The sequence below is a fragment of the Cebidichthys violaceus genome, unplaced genomic scaffold (genome assembly GCF_023349555.1).
Source record: "Cebidichthys violaceus isolate CVI_PGR_0920_01 unplaced genomic scaffold, fCebVio1.0.p SCAF_3, whole genome shotgun sequence".
Classification (NCBI taxonomy): Eukaryota; Metazoa; Chordata; class Actinopteri; order Perciformes; family Stichaeidae; genus Cebidichthys; species Cebidichthys violaceus.
In genome coordinates this window covers 5,093,287-5,111,312 of record NW_027176483.1, presented here as the reverse complement: position 1 = coordinate 5,111,312, position 18,026 = coordinate 5,093,287, and the positions used below count along the sequence as shown (strand labels likewise).

Here is an 18,026-nt window from a genome sequence, read left to right as displayed (position 1 = left end):
TTTGGTGTTAATCAGCTTAATAGACTGAGTGTATATATGTAAATATTTAGATAATAATAATCAGCTTTCAAAAAGCTCATCTTGGTTGAATCCTATCTTTGGTTCTTGTCTTGTCTGAATCTAAGTGCATTCTATTTTGCATTGAAGTCACTAGTTTGTTATTTTGTGTTTCTATACACTCAGGCATTTGTGATTCAGTCTAGCAGTAAAATGCAGTAGGCAACATCTTTAGGTTGGGTTTACTGTATTCAGGTTGCCAACAACTAGAACGGTGATTTTTTTTCTTAGGCAAAGATCTGCATGAGTGAGTGTGTGCGTATGTGTACAGTAGGTGAGGTTGTGCAGTCTGTCTGTGAATGAATAGGAGGTGGAGTGGCTCCAAACGCTCAGCCCACGCTGGTCCCACTGAGTATGGGAGGCTGTGCTGATTCACAAAAAAAAAAGAAAACCATGTCTTTCTTCGTCTCCCTCCTCCACCTTCTGTCTCTTCACCATCTGTTTCTTTTATTCTCCTTTTCTCTCGTTTGCCTCCGTCTCTCCAATCTCTTTTCATGCTTTTTTACTCACTGCCTACACCGTCTTTGATTGCGTTTGTATCTCCTTTCCACCCACTTCCTCTCTTAACCGCTTTTCTTCCGCTCTCTCCATGTTAGGCGCAGCGCCTCCCCAGGAGCAGAGCGAGACACCCCACATCTCAGATGATGACCCTGATGATGATGAAGATGAGGAGGAGGATGAGGAGGAGGAGGAGGAGGAGGAGGTGCCCACGCCTACCGCTGAAAAAGATGGCACCAGTCCCCCCACCACAGATGAAGGAAATGTAGATCCAACACAAGCAGAGGTAGAGGACAAGGAGGGGGAGCAGGAGGAGGAGGGACTAAAAGATGCAGAGGATAAGGAAGAGGTGGAGGAGAAGGCAGAGGAGGAGGAGGAGGAGGAGGAGGAGGAGGAGGAGGAAGAAGAAGAAGAAGAAGAAGAGGAGGAAGAGGAGGAGGAGGAAGAGGAAGAGGAGGAGGAAGAGGAGAAAGACACTGAAAGAGAGGACAATGAAACAGAGGAGCCAAAGTGTGAGAGCAAAACAGAGGAGGAGGCAGTGGTAGAGAAAGTGGAGTCGAAGGAACAGGATGGGGAGGATGAGGAGGACGAGGATGAGGAGGATGAGGAGGAGGAGGATGATGAGGAAGACGAGGACGAGGACACGACCACGGAACTCCTCACGGACACCACCTCCCCCCCGGTCAAACCCCACAACAACAAAAGCAATTCGGCCAAAACCAACGGTCACATTCTGTTGGGATCTGAGGGACTGAAACCGAAGCCCGGCAATCCTCCTCCTCCCTCTTCCACCCCCGAGACTCTCCTCTGCCCCCTGGTGGAGTCCGAGCTCAGCTACACGGACAGGGACCACTCTCTCAGCTCCGGCTATGAGATGTACAACGGCGACCTGGCCGAGCCGGGGCTGACCAACGGCGGCAGTGATCGCCATGGGGCCATCATGCCTCTCTTCCCCGAGCTGCCCCTGGATCCTCTGCCGGGAAACCCCATTTCTGTTGGAACGGCAGACATCGGCGCAGGCCGGTCACCCAACAGCCCCGCCGCTGACCGCAGTCGCACTGTGTCGTCCTCGAGCACGGGAGACACACCCAAAGGTAAGACCGTACGGTTACTGTACATCCACCTATTGACAAACACAAAGTGATTATTTTCACACATAATTACTGAGTCCAGCAGTGTTCAATATGCAGGTGAAAATACCAGAAACGGTGTAAGTTCCTTGATTTTTAGGGGTGACGTCCAATCAGTGAACATGTGATGAATGGACGAAATGTAAGAGTAGATGACATCACAGGTAGACTGGGGATAAGCTGTTCAAAATGTATCTTTAACTTCTCCTCGATCTCAAATGTGTCTCTCTTTATACATAATGTTTAACAGGAGGGCAGTCCATCATATATTTATAGCTTCCCTTGACAAAAAGCTAAAAGGATTTTTTTTGCAGAAATGAATCTCTGTGGCAACAAACGTTTATGATACTTACGGTTTTAGTTCAGATAGATGATCATCACAAATGAACACCACTTTTTTGACACCAAAAATATATTTTACGGCAACACGTTTCAGCAAAGTCCACTCCCTCAAAGAGTCTGAGTATAAAGCCAGAGTTTGAATGTTGCCTCTCGGCTTAATCTCTCTATTAAATGAACTGTCTGAGCCAGGAGTCACTTAGCTGGTGGATTCTTAATTGACATGACATGCATGTATGTTTAAATTTATGTGAAACTGCTGCCACATACTAAATCTCACAAACGGCTTTAAGGCAGCTTAACACAGGTATTATTGATGCAATAACGCACAGACACACACACACACACACACACACACACACACACACACACACACACACACACACTACTCGGCTCCCTCTAGTAGCTCATAGCCGTGCTTATAGGGCTTAGACCTCAGCTGTTTTATCCTTATTCCAACTGAGACACTTGAATGACACCTTAACTCCTTATCCGTACACTTAGGCTCATTCAAGTCCTTACACTAAAACTAAAATATATTCTTATATCAAAATAAAACTGTAGAAAGATACTAATAATGATGAAATTACTCATACTAATGGGTTGAATGTAAATAGTTTCTTTAAAGATTACACAATTAATTGGTTTGTTAATATATTTTACATAATTTATTCATGTGATTATTTAAATGTTGCTGCCTGGGAAGATAATCCAGTTGCTCGTTATTACGTTATAGTGTCCACATATCTACCTCTGGGTATTATTAATGACTCACCAACACCATTACTCATCCACCCACAGCGGCCATTTTATTATCATTAACTTTGACTCTAACTTTCATGCTCTAAGGTCACTTCTACGATCACATCTCTGGGGCTTGATGAGGATTTTAAACCGAAATGTGTGCACAAGTGCAAACGGCACAAAGCCAGGGAAACAACACTCTAAATAGGTCATCAGGAGTTAGGAATGAATTCTTTGTGAGCCTCTGGTCTATGATAAATGTCTGTTAGTACATAACAGAGAGTAAACTCTTCTCATCTCTACGTACTGTATGTGTTAACGCTGTTCTTTCCCCACTTCATCCCCTCCCAGTCAGGGCCAGAGCTGCAGATCTCCTGATCAACCCACTCGACCCGCGCAACTCCGAGTCTATTCGAGTTAAAATCGCTGATCTTGGAAATGCCTGCTGGGTGGTAAGACACAGTACATTATATTGTTTGAAATCTTTTTACATGCAGCAGCACAGGGTTGAATGGTCATCGACATTCGAACTGATCTAAATCCAGTAGGACATATAGATCGATGCAGGGATGATGTATGACGATTTTTTTTTTTGTAGGCCAACCCCGGAAGTTAGCATCGCAACTAATTAACAAACTAATAGGACTCGCTCCTGCAGCACTCTCTGTGGTAGTAGTCTGTTGTGAGTTTTGTCAGAGGATCTGGTTTACCCTCTCTCTGGAGTTTTTATGGTGAGTTATTAACCAATAAAATTGCAATCCAAAAAGTACACACACACTGGAATCACAGCTCCTTTTAACTTTCTTCTAAACATTTCGATTAACTACAGATCTTCCTCTGGCAAAAAAAAAAACCCCAGGGAATAAATGAGGGCTATATATGGCAAAATGAGTGGTGACATCATTCATTTCATTTAAATGATTAATTAGATTAATTTAAGTAATAAGGTGGGTGCCATAGATTAACAAGACACTAGGGGGCGATAAGAGTCATTGTTGATAATGCTTTTTCTCCTCTCCTCTCCTCTCCTCCTATTCTCTCCTCTCCTCTCCTCTCTTCTCTTCTCCTCTCCTCTCCTCTCCTCTCCTCTCCTCCTATTCTCTCCTCTCCTATTCTCTCCTCTCCTCTCCTCTCCTCTCCTCTCCTCTCCTGTCCTGTCCTCTCCTCTCCTCCCATGGATACAGCACAAGCACTTTACAGAGGACATCCAGACGAGACAGTACCGCTCCATTGAAGTCCTGATAGGAGCTGGTTACAGCACCCCTGCAGACATCTGGAGTACTGCCTGCATGGTGAGGACACAAACATACACACTGTACAAACCACACATGGATACTAACTTTTAAATCACACACACACATACAGAATATAAAGTATACTGTATTTGGTCCTTTGCAGGCTTTTGAGCTTGCTACTGGAGATTACTTGTTTGAGCCCCACTCTGGAGAGGACTACTCCCGTGATGAGGGTGAGTATTTAGGTCTTTATGATGTACACACACAAAAAATGTAATTTCCAAAAATAGAAACAGAAGACTTGTCATGTGAAAGTATTCCCACAGGGGAATCATGGCTGAATATCGTATCTCAGTATTTTCTAGATATTGAGTTGAAGATGAAAACCAGCTTCTGGTGAGGGAAGATGTTCAATGTAGCACAGTAATGCACAAGCAAAGTGTCTTAATTGTCTTATGAACTGTTCTAGTTAAAAAAAATGTAATCAGTTTAATGTATTTTCATATGAATATTATTGTTTGTGCATTCTTTAACCTCGATTGAATTTACAGAATACCTCCATTGTTCAGATGCATTGCTGCTCTTAACACGCAGCGATGCAGTCACAGCTTCAGATGCACTTAACTTTTAGTTAGGGTTGTAACGGTACACCACACTATTCAAATGAAAAAAAAAACTGACATAAGTGAGAGTGTTTGTGGATAAGGTACAGACATAATAATCATAGAGCATTATTTTAAAAACCCACAGCAGACGATATTTTTCATTTAGTAGTTCATTTAACACACTATAGTGCTGCAAACATGCAAACTATCATGCTTCAGTTATATAAGTTGTTAAAGTTTATCATGATTTTTTTTATTTTTCGTGCGTGTAATACCATATACAGTGAATTCGTGATATTTGAGACTGTTATATCGTGAAAATGTCATACCGTTACAAAATACGTTTATTACTTTTGAAAAACACTTGCAGTGCAGAGTACAGATTTTGCGTTGCAACATTTTCCTCTTAAACACCAGTATTTGACATTGTTGATTGTACAGTACGCAGAGTTTTAATTAAGCATGTTTAATAAGCATGCCATTTATATAAAAGAGGGGCTATTGTTTTTAACTATGCATCTGAGCAATGGACCCAAACTGTGATGGATCAAAACCATCAAAAAATGGCCACAGTGAGCTTAGTTTCAACTATAGCCATCCCTCTCCCCAAATCCCCCTATCCACTGTCAACTGTAAATCCTGTCCTTTTATTCTGCTGCTATGCCTCCACTCATCTTCACCCTACTCAGCTCACACAACTCCTGTCATTGTGCTTAGTGTCTAGACCTTTGCAGCATAAACGGATCCGTTTCCCAGAAACTGTAAAACGGTGACAGTTAGTAACAGAGGCATGAGAGCAACATTAGCCAGTTACTGTATCCTGTGAGTATATGTGCATCTATATCTGGGTCACATGTTACTCTATCAAGCAATACAGCACCTTTTATTTGCACCGTCATCCTCGCCTCTGTCTCTTCATCTCCCTGTGATCTTTGTCCAGCTCATTGTGTTATTGTTCTTATTGCATGTGACACACAGTTAACCTCATTTTGCATGTTTTGCACAGGCAATAAGCTAGAGTCAGTTTTATCATGACGTACTCATTTACACCTTCTGGACTCCATCCATTGAGGCCAAATTTGAAATCTAGTTTCGGCTTCCAGTTCATTCAATTCTGAATCTGAATGCATGTGACTTTTATTCTAAGGCTTATCACTTCATTTCGTCACCTCTGCTGTGGAGGCACAGCTCACTAACACAGGTTTCTCTCCTTTACTGTCTGTGACTGTCTCTTTTTATTCCTCCCCGACCCTTCTGTGATCTCTTCTACCTGTCACATCCTGTCCCTGTTTTTATTTTCCTACCCACAATCCCCCCCTCTCCTTCCTTTGCATTTTACTTTCATCTCTCCCTCCCCTTCCTTGTCGTTGCCCTTTCTCTCTTTGGCATCTCCTTTCTTTCCCCCCTCATTCCTCTTCTATTTTTCCTTCCCCCTCTCCTCCCTCCCTCCCTCCCTCCCACCTCCCTCTCTCCTCCATAGACCATATAGCCCACATCATAGAGCTGCTGGGCTGTATTCCGAGGCACTTTGCACTCTCCGGAAAATATTCCCGGGAGTTCTTCAACCGAAGAGGTAGCGCTGGCCAGAGAGCTGGTGGGACTGGGACACACAGATGTCTAAAACGGACAGACATGGACACTAGAAAACACTCGCTGTATAAACTTGGAAGTTCCTGTTGCTTTGGATTTGATTTTATTAATAATTGGATGCATTATGCAGAAATTGTGAGTTCAAACAGTGAGAATAATCGTATAACCCCAGGGCATCAGTGTGTGTCGGTCCCATGCAGCCGGTCGTGTTGATGTGTGTGTGTGTGTGTGTGTGTGTGTGTGTGTGTGCATGCTGTAATGATGAACCGTGCCTGTTCCCTCTGTGATGTATGTGGTGGTGGGCAGACCACATCGCTCTGATCATGGAGCTCCTTGGGAAGGTCCCACGCAAAGTGTTCGCTGCCGGGAAGTACAGCCGAGAGTTTTTCTCCAAGAAAGGTAAACAACTCAGTCGGTTAGCTGTAGGGTCGCTGTAGTGCAGGAGGATCAAGTTGTTTGTGTAGTGAAGTTCATAGTACTGCCACAGTATTGTCAATGAAGACAGTTCAGATGGTTTATGATAAGTTGTCCATCACAGCAGAAATTAATGCTTAATTGTAGGGCTGGGCGTTAATTAATTGTTGTAGTTTATTGATTTTCATTGGTGTTATATCATCATGATTCGATCACATTGTATTTGAGTTTCAGGCCTTCAGGTTTATGTTGAGGGAACCAAAAACACACAATAAATAAAGTAAAATTGTGCTAATCACAAAAACGTGTTCCATTAAAAAAAAGTTGCAAACATTCATCACCATCTTCTTTTTATTAAAAACGTTATTTATGGTGTAGTTATACACATTTGAAGTTTTAAAACCTTAGCGTGAAACAGTGGTACACAGTTAGTTGATTTGAATATCAATTTAAATATTTCAAATGTTTCTGTTTTTTCCATGTTGTGACAAAATAGAAACTGGAAAAATATTCTTAATATTGTGATGATGATTTCCGCTTTATCGCCCATCTGTATTCGTAATTTACATTTAAATTCTTCAGACACTACTGTTGTGATTGTCTTTATCGTGCAGCAGAATGGCCAAATCAATTCACTACAATCACAAGTTCATTTTCTAAATAATCAGAAAACCTAATATCTTCATATTGACAAAAGATAGTCGGATATTTTGCCTTCTTATCAGCAGATGATTTTTTTGTGAAAACAAACAAATCAACCTATAAATAATTCATCACTATTCACTATCAATATACTCTATCAAAATTAGAATCAATATTCTTTTGGTGAGCAAAAGCCTCACTTTAAAGAAGTAGTCTACTCTGACATTAACATCACAAAAGCAATATTAGAACTAGCTATGATAGTAAAGTGCTCCATAGAGCTGGGCTTTACCTCACTGCAGCTGAGGTCTTATTCACCCTCTCTGATGCTGCTCATCTTTGAGTCCCCGGTAAGTGTGTGGATCTGTGTTTGGTACCGCTGATAACCCCGGTGCACTCTCTCATTTATTCTCTTTTTTTTCCCTCCTTTCTCTCGATCTCCTTCCCTTTCTGCTCATATATTCTTCATAATGTGCCATGAGACCTGAATATTCTGCCTTTGATGTTGTCTCTATCTGAGGTCTGAGCCTGCACTCGATGTCTCAATGTTCTCCCTTTTATCCCGTGGCGCTCCGTTAATCTGGTCTGACTTTCCCGCTCTGTCTCTCTGTCTCTCTGGGCTTCTCCTGTCTGCCACGCTGCCATCGGCCGTGCGCTGCCATCGAGCGGCTTCGTTACCTTGTTTCCTTCACGCATCACCGATCTGTATTGAACTTTGGGCGGAGTAGTGAGTAGATACATTGATTGGAGACAGAAACATACGCACTTTTACAAGAAAACAGACCTAAACATTATAAACATACAGTAATGTATGACAAGCATTGTCTCCATTAATGCAAAAAAGGAAAATATATATTTATTTATTTTTCAACACTGTGCCTGGATCAATAAAATACAAGGGAAGTCGTGATGGCTTCCTTTCCCCCAGTTCTCCAATCAGTGTATAGGAAGGAGAGGTAACCATGGCAGCCATGGTTTGAACTGGACCTTCGGTCTTGATCGCCTCCATCATTAATCATCCTGTCATACTTTCTTTCCTCCTCTCCGTCAGTCTTGTGCTCGCAGCCATTCATGTTCCTCCGCTCTGTAATAATAAACACCTTCCTCTCCACGTCTGTTTCCATTACATCGTCACTTCTCCGTCTCTCTCTTCCACCTCTCGCCCTCCGTTCTCGTGGTTCGCAGCCAAGAACTCTACAGGTTTTCAGCACCTCACTGAGTAGCACACGTTCAAACAGAGCGGCTGAACTAATCAGTGAGCTGCTGCAGAACGGTGGCCTGCTGTGGCGTCAGATTACAGAGTCAGTTCACCCAAATAACCAAATCAAAAATCGACTTACCTCTTTGGGAATCTAGCCATGCCAGATAGTTTTGTGTGTGTGTGTGCACAAAACATTGAAAAATGACGTTGGAAAATGAAACAGCAACATCTTTCCTTTTTAATACGTGGTTCTGGTTACTCTAGATTCGGGGTTGCCGGATTGATTCCTAAAGTATAAATACTACTGATACTATATCATGTTTTGAGAATTGGTACCAAAAAAAAAAGGATCTGTCGTATTTTAGATCATGTTCTTACATGATAGTACATTAGCTGGTTTTAATAAAGATTTGAATTCCTTTAAATTTTATTTCAATGCTGTAAGCAATTTCAGAGATGGACGGGAATTGCAAAATGAAAATTATCTGCATGGCTAGATATGACTAGAGTTAAATAAGACTGGTGTTATTCTATATTTTTCTTATTTCAACAAATTCCATGATGTAAAAAACAACAATTTGTCAGCCATGAGTCTATTTGTTCCTACTGACGTATGATATTTAAAAACGAGGCACAAACACATGGTGCATTTTCTTTATGAAAAGGTCAAGTCCCCAACAGCTGTTCACGTGTTGGGGACTATTTTATATCTACAACAGCAGACAGTGAATGTGGAATTGACCCATAACAAGCCACAGCGCCCATGTTCATCATAATGAAGGAACGTGTCAGCCGGTACGACAATGGAGCTCCATAGCACGAAGTGATAAGTAATATCAGGCTCTGGCTACTTGCTGGATCAATTCATCAAAAGAAGAATATCACCAGTCTTATTATTATGGGTGAACTAACCCTCTAATCTAAGCCCCTGTCTTTTCTCCCCACATCCTCCTGCAATCATTGACTCTGCTCCTTATCTCCCCCCCCCCCCCCGCAGGAGAGCTTCGGCACATCACCAAGCTGAAGCCGTGGTCGCTGTTTGACGTGCTGGTGGAGAAGTACGGCTGGGCGCATGAAGACGCCGGCCACTTCACGCACTTCCTCCTGCCCATGCTGGAGATGGTGCCCGAGAAGAGGGCGTCGGCGGGCGAATGCCTCAACCACCCTTGGCTCAACTCGTAGCCACAATCTCCGATCAGACGCCCTCCACCCGTTGACCCCCAACAGTTAACCCAAACACCCCCCCCCCCCCCCCCACTCCCCCCAACCCCAGGTGGAAGGCAGCCTGTGGAACAACAGCATGGAGAGAAGCTGGAGACAAACAGTCAGAGTAGATGATTAAGACGTATTCTTTCCCGCCCCTATCCCTCGCATCCATTACATGCTTTTCTGAGTAGGCTTCTTTTCCCATAAGGAATGTAAAGACGAGCTTATGGAGATAACATGACATAGTAGCTGTGTCTTCCCAAACATCTCCCCCAAAAAAAGATCATTTGAAGATGGATGCTGCTCACGTAAACAAGGGGAGAAGTCAGGCTCTGTCTGAAAAGAGAGACGTGCTTTCTTCTGCCGTCAAGATGTCAGCCAGTCCCCCCACCACCACCACCACCACCACCACCACCTGAATTCTCTGTTTTACCGTGTCTGGATCCAGTCATGGACCACTGACAGCTGCTGATCTTTTCAACGATGTGAAAGAAAAGCCAACGAGGAGCTCCCCATCTGCCACGACCTTTACACAGCCAGGGCCTCAAAGACAGACAGTGTTTTTGTGGGGTTTTTTTTTTTAGAGAGATAACGAGCGCATGTGCCTGTGCTCCAGATCTAGACTCTTCTCCTCTCTCTCCAGCCCTGTTGCCCCACCCTTGCCTCCCCCCGCCACCCTGCTATGGAAGAGAGCACCCACATTGGACTAAAAGTTTACACCCTGATTTCTTCCAAAAATCCAATCCCCAAAAAGCCCCTCCTCACTGTTTGCGCCCCCCTCCCCTCCCCCCCTCCTCCTAAATGAGCTGCATGCTCCTGCTGGGCCACCTCAGAGAACTGGAGGGCAGCCAGTCCTCCAGGGGGCACCACACTGACAGTCGCCACTCTGACAAAGACGGACAGAAAAAGTGCGGGATGAGCAAAAAAAAAGCAAACAAAAATACAATCAATTCAACACGGAGGAGGAACGCTTGGTCTTTAGAGACTGTTTTTAAAATGCATGGGGAGACTTGATGGATCAGCATGAACGGATGTGACAAACGGACGATGGTTGCGATATCTTATTTGTGCATTTCGCCGGTTCCTTTCCTTCTTTCATCACCTCTCTTGGACATTCTGTTAGAAATAATTGTGTCAGGATTCGTTGGTGCCCCCTCTGAGGAAGGTAAATATGTTACAACCTCTTTTGACATTCCTAAATATTGGTCCTCTGCCACCATTCCTGACTTTTATTCCCGAGTTTTTTTGTGGCACGTTTACCTGATCTGATTGGTACTATTCCCCCCCCCCCCCCTATAGAGGAGCCCTTTGATCCCTGAGCTACTCCAGAAAAGGGGTGGGGGGGGCAGTCACATGGAGGTTGCACTAGTCTTTGTAGATGTCCTTCAGGGATTTGAAACCTTTGTACATAGAACTGAGATCTTGCAACGCAGAAAAGCGACCGTGGACAAAGTTTCAACATACAAGCATCATTCCAAAACAAAAAAAACAGAGGCTGTTGTTGGCATATTTTGATGTCCTCTGATACAGTGGGGGGGGTCCTCTGATACCCTGGAGGAATGTTCAGACTGAACTGTGCCACCCGGTGGCTGAATGAGCGTACTGCATTGCCACACACTGCTGCCGCTCTCAGTGCCAACGCTCCAAGACGTTCCACTATATCTCTCCACTTAATCTCTATTTCTCTGTCTGTCTCTCTCTTTCACACACACACACACACACACGCACACGCACACACAGACACAGAAACTTGCATCATCACAATTAGTCCAGTTGCCTATTTTTCGCAATAAATGAAAAAAGATAACTATAAGTAAATGGTGAGATATTTTTAAAAACTATTTAATTCATTAAAAAAAAGAGGAAAAAAAAAAAGAAAACAACTTTTCTCTGGTTGTTGTGACCGTGACAGAATCTCGTCTTATACTGAGGTGATTGTGTTTGTCTTTTAGAGATGTTTTTATTTCTTTTGTCATCATTATTATTATTATTGAATTTTCTTTTCTTTTTTTTTTTTCTTTTTTTTTTACACACACAGTTGTCACCTCTCCCCCCTTTCCTTACTTGAACCGTGCTGCTCTGTCTGGGCTCTTGATGGAGATTAAAAAAAAAAATTAAAAAAAAATATCTACAGTTTTGCAATAAAGGGTATGTGATGAGTTTTTTTTTTGCACCCAAACCTCCTGATCTCACTCTTTCAGCCATGCTGACTGTTCTTCCTGATGACATTGACAGAATCGCGTCTCTCGTCTGTGTTTTTCATTGACAGATTTAATAAAATTGTAAATAAATGGATCCCGTTGTGAATGTTCTGCTTTGAAGCTGCATCAGTCAACCTCACTAAAACAAGGGTGAGACAACGTGCAACCGCTCACTAAAGGCAACACAAGAAAGAATTGGCACAGACTCTCTTTTTAAAAATATAGCATGTGTTTCCACCGTTTTAATGGAATATTAAAAATACATGAGTCAGTTGTGAGCACAATTAGCCAAAGGCTTCACTTGGTCAATGTTACAGTACATTGTGATTCACCCTAAAGCAAACATGGCCTATTAGACAACATCATCGAAGGTCCACTAAAACATGGGGTGATAAAAGACATCCTGAGATCAATGTTGCTCATTAAAACATAAAGCATGCTTCGGAGTATCAACTAGGGATTTTCTTATATATTTTAGATCATTAAAATGCCCTCTGATGCAATCTGTGCATCTGCTAATGTGTCCATTAGCACTCAATAAACAAGGGATGCGTCACGTAAAGCGCACATACTCTGATTCATTAGCCTGCGTTAAAGAGGCCTGGAAGGTTTTTATTTTCCTGTGGGTAAAATGTTACATCAAAATAATATAAATAAAAAAAAACCTCAAGAGAAGTAGTAATGAAAGCGTAAAACTTAATGAGGTCACTGCTAAAATGTAGTGATGAGAAAGTGATGCGGTGATCCACAGTATCTCGTACGCTTGAACACAACCCATCATAGCTATTAGGAGGATACAGTATACACATGTGCCTTTTCTAACAATTCACTATATGTATGTACTTACAGGTGTGTGTGTGTGTGTGTGTGTGTGTGTGTGTGTGTGTGTGTGTGTGTGTGTGTGTGTGTGTGTGTGTGTGTGTGTGTGTGTGTGTGTGTGAGTGAGTGATATGTGCGTTGGTGTCAGAGCAGTGAAGCGCTGTTCTTTAGCAGCAGGGGTTTCACCAAATCCAGGATGTCCAGGTTCGGATCCAGTGACCTGCCGAGACCCTCCAGCACCATGATGGCGAACACAATGGAGGCAAAATTACTCTCCAGCTTCACCTAGAAAAAAAAACAATTAACATCAAGGTTCATAGCTCAGCAGCAGAGTTATCGCGTCACGCTTGTTTCTGTGGCTTTTAAGATCTTTTAATAGGATTTTTGTGATTCTACATTTCTTCAAGCTAAAACTCAAAAGTACTGCAAGAAACACTTGACACTGACAAGGTCACTGCAAAAGAAAACCCCAAAACCTTTTACTTGAGAAAACCGTATTAGGCCGGACGGTCAGTCAGAGTTGTTGCCGGTCGTAGTGTCACTTTAAGAGAGAAGAGCTCTGAACCAGATGTGTGTTTGTTCAACGTTAACGTATGTGACCTCCAGATGTTTACCTTGTGTTTGATGAGTAGACCAAAAACTCTGGAGAGCAATTCACCCACTTGGAACTAGGAATGCAAAAAAAAAAAATGTTAAAAGTAATCAGTGACCGCCATGACCAAGCAATATCTATTAAGTATGTTTACGTTACGTCAGAAAGTTAACCGTTAATTAACCGCTTAGAGAATGAGAATTACTCAGAGGCTAATTTGCTTAATTTGCAGAATGACGGCAAAAATTCTATTTCTTTCCTAATGTTCTAACATAATAATATAATGAATGAATGAATGAATATGGTGACACAATAATCATGGCCATCATTGATAGGCTGCATCAGAAACAGAGAGCACACATCGAGGCTGGTACCTTTCCCAGAGAGAGGGTGTTGCTGAGGGCGGTGTCCACCAGCTGGGCCACCTCCTTCTTAAACTGCGGCACATCCTGGCATTCATTGGCCCGGGCGTGATTCAGGAGCAACTCCGCCACTCGCTCACCCTGAAGACAGGAAATCAAAAGATCCGGGAGGTTTTTTCTTTGACCTACAGAATACATTCCTTTCTTCTTTGTTATTTCTTTCTATCTAAGAAGCATATTTAATAATTTGAACGCTGAGTGGATTTGCTGTGGAACAGATTACAATTTTAAAATGTGTCAAACATGTTTTAAAATATGTTCTGCTATATTTGACGCGAGTCAAGTATAAGTAAACGGCCAGGTGACTCCATCAGGATCACTTACCCGATGCAGCACCACAGCTGTGAAGACGGCCTTGAGGTTGGCGAGATCGTAGTCGCTGAGCTGGGTTACGATGCCGGCGTCCAACAGCACCAGCTGGAGAGGACACCCGTCTGGCCTGAAGCTGACCACCACCGTGTCCCACAAGTCAGTGAGGGTGGTCTTACCGTGGGCGTCCCACGATGCACCAGCACCGTCAGTGGAGCCGGGAAGAGGCCCACAAGAGTGGACCAGAATGTTCCCGGGGTGCAGATCTCCATGGACAAAGTTGTCCACAAACACCTGGAATGCAGATGGAGAGAGAAACAACAAATTAAAATAACATATAAACTTGAACGCGTTATGAAATCAACTGTAATGGTAACAATCAAATCAGATGCAACCGATATCCAGCAGGTGACGCATCTCACCATCTTCAGCATGGTCTCCATTCCCATCCGGGCTATTTTCTGCTTCACCTCCAGAGGAACCTCATCGCTCAGGTAGTTGGACACGGGCTCACTCTCCTGATGGAGGAAGGTTGCATATAAACTGAATGTTGGTCTCATTCCTACGATATTCATTCAACAAGGATGATCCTATATTGCCTGGAAATCGCAGACATTGTGTCACATTAGGTGGAGTCTGTTAAAGACGACAATAGAAGTGTGCATTTGTATATTCTGATATGTCCGACTTGCTTGTATTGTACATTTTGAGCTCAATCTGTCACTCAGTCGGTGTTTTAAATCCTTCTGTACTCGCCTCAAAAGTTTCCACTAAAACTGTCCGGGTGACAAATGGTCGTAACGTGGTTGGGAACTTGACATAATCCACATTGCGGAAATTTTCCTGGAAACGCTCGATGTTCTTGGCCTCAAAACGGAGATCAATCTGAAATAAAAGTTCAGTCAGACCGCTGAAAAGACCCTTTCTACAACGTTATTTATAGGTCTTTTATTGATGACGAGACAAACGGCTCGAGTTCTGTGTTATTCTGAACGTTGGGGGTCTGAATATTCCCACCTGTTTGATCATGAGCTTCTCAAACTCGTCTACTATCTCACACAGACTGAGCCACTTGAGTCCGGGCAGGCATTGCAGGAGCCAGCTCCCCGCTTTCATCAGCAGGAGGTCGATTTCCACCTGCTTCCTGATGCCTGGATGGACCACCTGGGAAAAAATAATAATTCATAAACATCTGCTGACCGGCTTACAAAATGCAAAAGGCTATTTAGTGACACTCACCTTGATAGCCACAGGTATCAGATGCTCCTTCTCTGCGCTGCATGTCCCTTCTGGGTGACTTCTCTCCCCAAAGTCCTCCTCCTCCTCCTCCTTACCCCTCCTCCAGAGCCGCCACAGGGACCTGGCCACTCCTCCCAGACCAGGGATCTCCCAGGCTTCTAGCAAGTCTTCCTTCTCCATCTCCTCCACCAGAGACTGGAAGGCCGGGTCCTCCACCTGGTCCGCCTTCGCCCAGCCTTTGTACACCTGCGCCACACATCCCGAACCCACTGGCTCTTTGCTGTCAAACCTCAAAACCTTCCTCCAGCCTTCCCCGAAAGCCCTCCGGAGACACTGCTTGGTGTGGGCCCAGGAGTGCGGGCGCACCTTCACATGGAGCGTGGAGAAGCGCTCGCAGAACTCCAGGGAGAAGATGTCCCGCCGGGTGCTGGCCCACTGACCCAGCTTGATGAAAGTGGGCCCAGATGTTTCAGTCACCCACAGCAGGGCCTCCAGCCAGAGAGACGCCCAGCGGGCGGACACCAGGACCAAGGGGGACAGGAGGAGCAGGGGGCCAAATTTGAGGAGCAGCACCAACGCACGGAGGCCGAGGCGAAGAAGAAACACAACCTTGTGCACTTGGACTTTGGCTAGAGACTTCTTGTCAGCGGTTAGACGTGGAAGAGTTGCTTCCTGGCATGCGGCTGCTGCACAGGACGATGCATTGACTGCACCCCAACATAGCAGTGTGACCTTGGGTATCTGCGTTAAGATCCGCCCTCTTTTAACAAAACATGCCCTGGAGCTGTGCACGAGCCCGCTTCCGGTAAAGGAGCCTGCCCTCCGGATGGTGCACCTCAGGCTGAGGAGGACTGCTCTTGCTCCGAAGGTGGCCATCGTTTAAAATGGCTGTTCGCTCAGTCCAGGAGGTGACTTTGTCCATGTGGTTGTCTTGTTTCACGAAAACACCCTTTTGTCAAAAATCATCAGTAAAGCATTACTCCAAATTCAGAATAATCTGCGTTCTGCACATCAACATTTCGCGAGTTTACAGAAGAGTAGAAGAGAGAGAGGCGACCTGGATTAATGCTACATTAAACTAGCTACAACATTACTGAGCTATCTAACGTTACTACTTAATTACCGTATAATCAGTAAGGTAAATATTAAAATAAATTGTTACTACACTTTCCAGTAAACGGGACAGAACTGGGTTGCTTCTTTTCCTACTTGTCAAAGAGTGAGACATGTACGCCACCGTACCAGGTAAATAACATCCATATAAACAACACATCATGGCAGTCGCTTCACGTCCGGGTATGACGTAGGGCCGTCGAGAGCACGTGGCTTTCTCTTAAAGGCGCACGCTCACCAGAAAAAAATAAACTTTTAACAGCTGTATCAAACAAGACGGAGTCGTGTCTAGTGTGCGCTTTTTTAAAGCTAATGCATTTACTTTTTTGTCCGTTTTGTTGAGGTGTTGCTTTATTTATGTAAGTATAAATCAAAAATGGTGACCGTTTTTTTAAGTTAATTGGGTGAGGAGGCCAACTAACTGACGCCACGTGTGTATTCACGGTACGTTAACTACCACTGCGACTATACTAGTGATCTTATGTTGTTTCTTCTTCTTCGAATAACTACAGAGACGCCACGTGTCCTACAGATGGAGACAAATCACACATTATCCTGAGTGGCTTTCTCCTACCAGAGGAAACAGAGGGAATGAAGGGATGACAGGAGGATGCAAACCTGATCATAACGATTGAGACATTTGATAGAAAGACATTTATACAGCAGGTAGAGCACAGGTGGAGCAGCTAACATTAACAAAGGCTCTGTTCCACTGAGTGTCCCAGTGAGCCAGCATGTGGCTGTAATGGACCTGGCTCATCTAAATGGAAAACAACCTTCATTAATGTCAGAAAAAGCTTATCCTGCTTTGACAATGTCTGCTGTGAAAAATGCATTTTAGTTGTAAAAAAAACCAAAACATTGTTCATTACAGTTAAAATGGGCCTACCACAGTTTATAATGCTATAAATCAAAAGCTTACATTCTATAGGTTTATTTCTGTATCTCAATTTGGAAGAGCAGACCCCATGGCAACTAAGAAAGCAACACACACTTTATAACACTTTTCAGAAAGAAATGAAGTGCTTTACAGGAGAGAGGAAAGGAGAGAGGAAAGGAGCGAGGAAAGAGAAGGACATAAACTTTATTAAGTTATAAACTAGTGTCTTTTGATGCATTTTGAAAATGTGCACTGAAATGGCTTCTGTAACAGAAAGCAACACCTCTAGGTCCTACCGCTGCAAGTAATTGTTTTAAATATTAAATATTTTAAATTAGAATTAATTTAGACAAATATATTCTTGATTAATCGATTGCCGTTATGTTGGCTTTAAAATTGCAGGACTTTTTTCAGTTAGAAGAGATTAATGCAACAACAACATTTTCTACATTATTGTGCAGAGTGGAGTTACAGCATGTGGTAGCTTACAGGCCTTATTAATGGAAGTGGCATTAACAAGTACTTCCTGGTAGGATATGCTGTCTTTTTCCTGAACAAAGTTCCTGAAAGATTACTTAAGCGCTGCTTTAATTACGGAAACATTTGTTTCTGGGTCGTAAAGGAAAGGAGGAGGCAGGGAAGAAAAAAAAAACACACACACACACACACACACACACACACACACACACACACACACACACACACACACCCCCTGGGTTTGATTTCATTGTCATTTCCTCTGCTTAAAGCCGAGGTCTTGCAATCAGCCTCCTCTGCACCATCAAGGACT

The 18,026-nt window shown here is 43.5% G+C and overlaps 2 protein-coding genes across 4 annotated transcripts in view; one reads left to right on the top strand and one right to left on the bottom strand.

Annotated features, from left to right (window-relative positions):
• The window catches only part of srpk2 (SRSF protein kinase 2), a 63,442-nt gene extending 51,486 nt beyond the window's left edge, over positions 1-11,956 (top strand). For 2 of the 3 annotated variants that reach the window (XM_068723394.1, XM_068723396.1), the window contains 6 exons: positions 654-1,649; positions 3,120-3,220; positions 3,953-4,060; positions 4,167-4,236; positions 6,089-6,181; positions 9,453-11,956. In XM_068723394.1, the coding sequence (XP_068579495.1) occupies positions 654-1,649; positions 3,120-3,220; positions 3,953-4,060; positions 4,167-4,236; positions 6,089-6,181; positions 9,453-9,637 (1,553 nt within the window). In that variant the 3' untranslated portion in view covers positions 9,638-11,956. Of the gene's footprint in view, positions 1-653; positions 1,650-3,119; positions 3,221-3,952; positions 4,061-4,166; positions 4,237-6,088; positions 6,182-6,504; positions 6,598-9,452 lie in introns of all 3 variants that reach the window. The other variant, XM_068723395.1, reaches the window with a different exon arrangement.
• adck2 (aarF domain containing kinase 2) lies at positions 11,657-16,521 on the bottom strand. Its single transcript, XM_068723397.1, has 8 exons — positions 15,244-16,521; positions 15,022-15,168; positions 14,761-14,889; positions 14,427-14,522; positions 14,020-14,298; positions 13,648-13,776; positions 13,296-13,349; positions 11,657-12,966 (listed from the first exon to the last, which is right to left on the bottom strand). The coding sequence occupies exons 1-8, from the start codon at positions 16,117-16,119 to the stop codon at positions 12,826-12,828; spliced, it is 1,851 nt and encodes a 616-aa protein (XP_068579498.1). The 5' UTR covers positions 16,120-16,521; the 3' UTR covers positions 11,657-12,825.
• Positions 16,522-18,026: the final 1,505 nt, after the last annotated feature.